The 3,553-nt window shown below is 46.5% G+C and overlaps 1 protein-coding gene across 1 annotated transcript; it reads right to left on the minus strand.

The window, feature by feature from the left end:
• Nucleotides 1-254: 254 nt before the first annotated feature.
• On the minus strand, nt 255-3,150 carry LOC134935803 (E3 ubiquitin/ISG15 ligase TRIM25-like). Its single transcript, XM_063930628.1, has one exon. The coding sequence runs from the start codon at nt 3,148-3,150 to the stop codon at nt 1,570-1,572; it is 1,581 nt and encodes a 526-aa protein (XP_063786698.1). The 3' UTR covers nt 255-1,569.
• Between the last annotated feature and the right edge of the window lie 403 nt (nt 3,151-3,553).

Here is a 3,553-nt window from a genome sequence, read left to right on the forward strand (position 1 = left end):
GCGTTCGAACCCAAAACACGGCCGCGGAACCGAACCCAAAACCAAAACACAAAACCCGAAAAATTGCCGGTGCACATCACTATAAAATATACAATATAGTATACAATAAGGGAAGCATAGAGAAATAGCATCTGATCTGACATAAGAAACAGAAGTAACCGCTAGTAACCACACTGGACAGTGAGAGCCAGAACTGACAGTGACGACAGAACGTGAATAAGCAAAAACAGCAAAACACAATGATATATGGGGGGAAACAAGGGGGAAATATAGTTTTAATATGCAAAGTAAGGTTTCCTAAAACATTAGGGGGCATGATTATCACAATCCGCATCTCAGGTGTAAATGTGATGTGGTAAATTCACCCAAATCCGCAAGGATGTATCAATCATCGCATAGAACTTGTGAGAAAGCTCTGTCCCTGCGAAAACTCTTCCCGAACTTCTCAGGGTATTTTTTGCGAAAAAAAATACCCTGAGAGTCTAACTGCGCATGTGTTGCCAATGCTGCCGTCTAAACACCCCCCTCCTCGTCTCCCCCATGATGCTGCGCTAAGAGGACACTTACATGCACCCAGAAACGGTGATCGGTGAGCACCGGTGATCTGTATCCTGTGCTGCTGCTGTGACCATGTGATCAGTAACTTGAGCAGAGATGCCAACACTTTGCAGCATCTCTGCTCAGATGACGGGGTCACAGCAGCAGCACAGGATACAGATGACCGGAGTTCCCAGATTAGTGGTTCTAGGTACTAAGTGTGTGTGTGTGTGGTGGGGGGTATATTTGTATACACAGGGATTAGCCTGTGGTCACACATGGCTGATCACAGTGGCCGGATCTGAGCCCAGCTTTCATTGCCAGCAGGCAGAGAAGGCTGTGTAGGAGTAAGGGAACCAGAGGGAAGCCCTAATAACACTATCTGAAGATAATGTTATTATCACAGGGCTCCCTCCGGTATTTTTGTACAATTTAATTTCAGTAAATTTGAGCAGATTACATTTCCCATTACAGGTGTGGGAAATGTGATCTGATTACTAAAAAAAATATGCAATATCCAGTTGCCCATCAGTCAATTCAGGTGGTACTAAAATAATTATTAGTAAACATTATTTTAGTAAAAATAGTTTTGATACATATGCCCGTAGATCAGAATAAAATAACTGCTGGATACTGTATGTACATATGTATGTGATCTGGGAGCGGTATTACCAGCCAGAATTGCATTGCAGGATGCGATTACATGGGGCAAATGTATTACGCGCACCCATAGGGACAGGTTGCGTCGGGATCGCAGCAGGTATCAGATATATCTACTGCGGTCCCTCTAGGATACATGCTGGTGATACTAAATATCTGCGGTAACCCTTTGAAAATAGGTGTTTTGGGGGAATAAGCCACAAATATTTAATGATAAATGGGCCCCTTGGTGTCCTTGCCCATTAGCCCAGTAAAGGTAAAAATTTTACAATAAAAATCAAAATTCATCACCTACAATGGCCAGCCCTAAGCTGAATGTTCCACCAATCAGAGCCTCCTCTGTGTGATGTCATTAGTCTCTGGGCAGATTTCTTATGGTAATTTCTCCCAGCTCCTGACTCCCCCAGATACAGTTATACACCCATCCGCTACACATAATGCAGCATGGAGGGGCTCAGTGAGGGCGGCAGTGTAGGTGTGTAAGCGTCTGATGGGGTCACACAGAGAATAAAAGGACAGCTGTCCTGTCTCATAATCCAGATACACCCTCACCCTGTCACAGGGGATATTGTCAGGTAACTGGATCCACATACTGTTATGTATCACTGAGTACTGATTATTACACCTACGCAAACACCAGGACTTGTTATTATCCCCAATGTGTGACTGACCTCCTCCCCTGCATATATTGGGATAACACATCCCCACCCTCCAGTACACTGACTTACCAACATCCACCTCCCAGTAATGTCGCCCTGAGGAGAATCTCCTGATGCTTATTACCTGAGGACTCTGAAATCTCTCCGGTGTTACTGGGTGATTCTGATACATATCTGACCTGGATGCAGTTTTCCTGTCATCTGATATATGTATCTTATTACCAGCTGTGGTTTCATCCACTAAAAGGTCGGCAGCTTCCCGTACATAGATCCCTATATTTATACCTGTTATTATATCAGATAATGTGTGTAATGTCCCTGAGATGAGACCCACATCCAGATCTCCTGCACCATGGACCTGGTTATCATGTCTCTCTGTGTCCTCAGTATCACACAAGTCCCCTGTGTCTGGTTCCTGTAAGACAGTCACTGGATCAGACATGTTACACAGCTCCTCAATGTGACGCATCTTCCCGGACAGCTCGTCCTTCTTTATTTCCAGCTGCTGGATCAGATCAGAGACTGAGAGTGAAACGCGCTGTTCCTGCCTGGAGATCTCACTCAGGACTCTCTTCTCCAGGTCTTCCAGCTGTCTCCTGATGTCTCTAAACAGGGCAGTGACTGACTCTATTATACCAGGTGCTTTTTCCTGATCTTCTCTCCTGCGTTCCTGCAGACTCTGGACTCTTTTCTCAGTCTCTGCTCTCTTTGTGGTCAGTTTCTGTAGAACATTCCTCAGCTTCTCCTTCTTCTTCTCAGAGGCCTCATCCAGCGAGTCAACAAGGTGTCCTCTGTGTTCTCCAGCTGAGCAGTACACACAGATACAGGCAGCGTCCTCAGTGCAGTAATACTCCAGGACCTTCTTATGGACGGAGCATTTCCTGTTCCCCAGGGCAGTGGTGGGATCACATAAGACGTGCTCTGCTGACTTGCTGTGTACTCTAAGGTGTTTATCACACAGAGAAGCCTCACACAGCAGACAGGATTTAGCAGCAGGTACAGGAGAGTCCACACAGTAAGTGCAGAAGATCCCAGTCTCCTCCTGATCTGGCAGAGTAGACGGGAAACTCCCCACTATGTTACACAGAGGAATGTTCTGTATCAGTGCAGGACGCTCCTGACACTCTGCTCTGCAGTCAGGACAGGTATAAGCTCCAGCCCCCTCCTGTGTATCCAGCACACGATCAATACAGACCCGGCAGAAGTTGTGGCCACATCTCAGGGTTACAGGATCTGTATAAATGCTCAGGCAGATGGAACAGTCCAGCTCCTGTCTCAGATCAGCAGACGCCATCGCTGGAAGCAGGAGAGAGAAATGAAAGTGAACTCTGACACTCAGATACCAGTGAGGTCACATTCTGCACACAGGGTGAGGCTGAGCTGTTACTCAGATTATAGCTACAGGCTCAGTTATAATAAGGGACACAGATCATACATAAAAGGACATCACACTGAAAAATGTAACTGTGGTCTGACCATAAACGTGTCTGTGGTGGATAAAATATAGGTTTACAACATGGGCGTAATTGCATACCTCCCAACATCTACAGAAAGAAACCCAGGACTCCACTGCTTCACCACACCCAAGCAAAAAAGGGGTGTGGCCTATGGAAAGGGGGTGTGGCTTCCCAAGAGTACCGCAATCGCGGTGAAGACCCCCGTTTTGGTCACTGAGGGGGCATGCCCAGCGCATGCGC

The sequence above is a fragment of the Pseudophryne corroboree genome, chromosome 6 (assembly GCF_028390025.1).
Source record: "Pseudophryne corroboree isolate aPseCor3 chromosome 6, aPseCor3.hap2, whole genome shotgun sequence".
Taxonomy (NCBI): domain Eukaryota; kingdom Metazoa; phylum Chordata; class Amphibia; order Anura; family Myobatrachidae; genus Pseudophryne; species Pseudophryne corroboree.

Bases quoted from the DNA above. Each gene is read 5' to 3' on its own strand.
- LOC134935803 (XM_063930628.1), bottom strand. From the start codon at position 3,150: ATGGCGTCTGCTGATCTGAGACAGGAGCTGGACTGTTCCATCTGCCTG.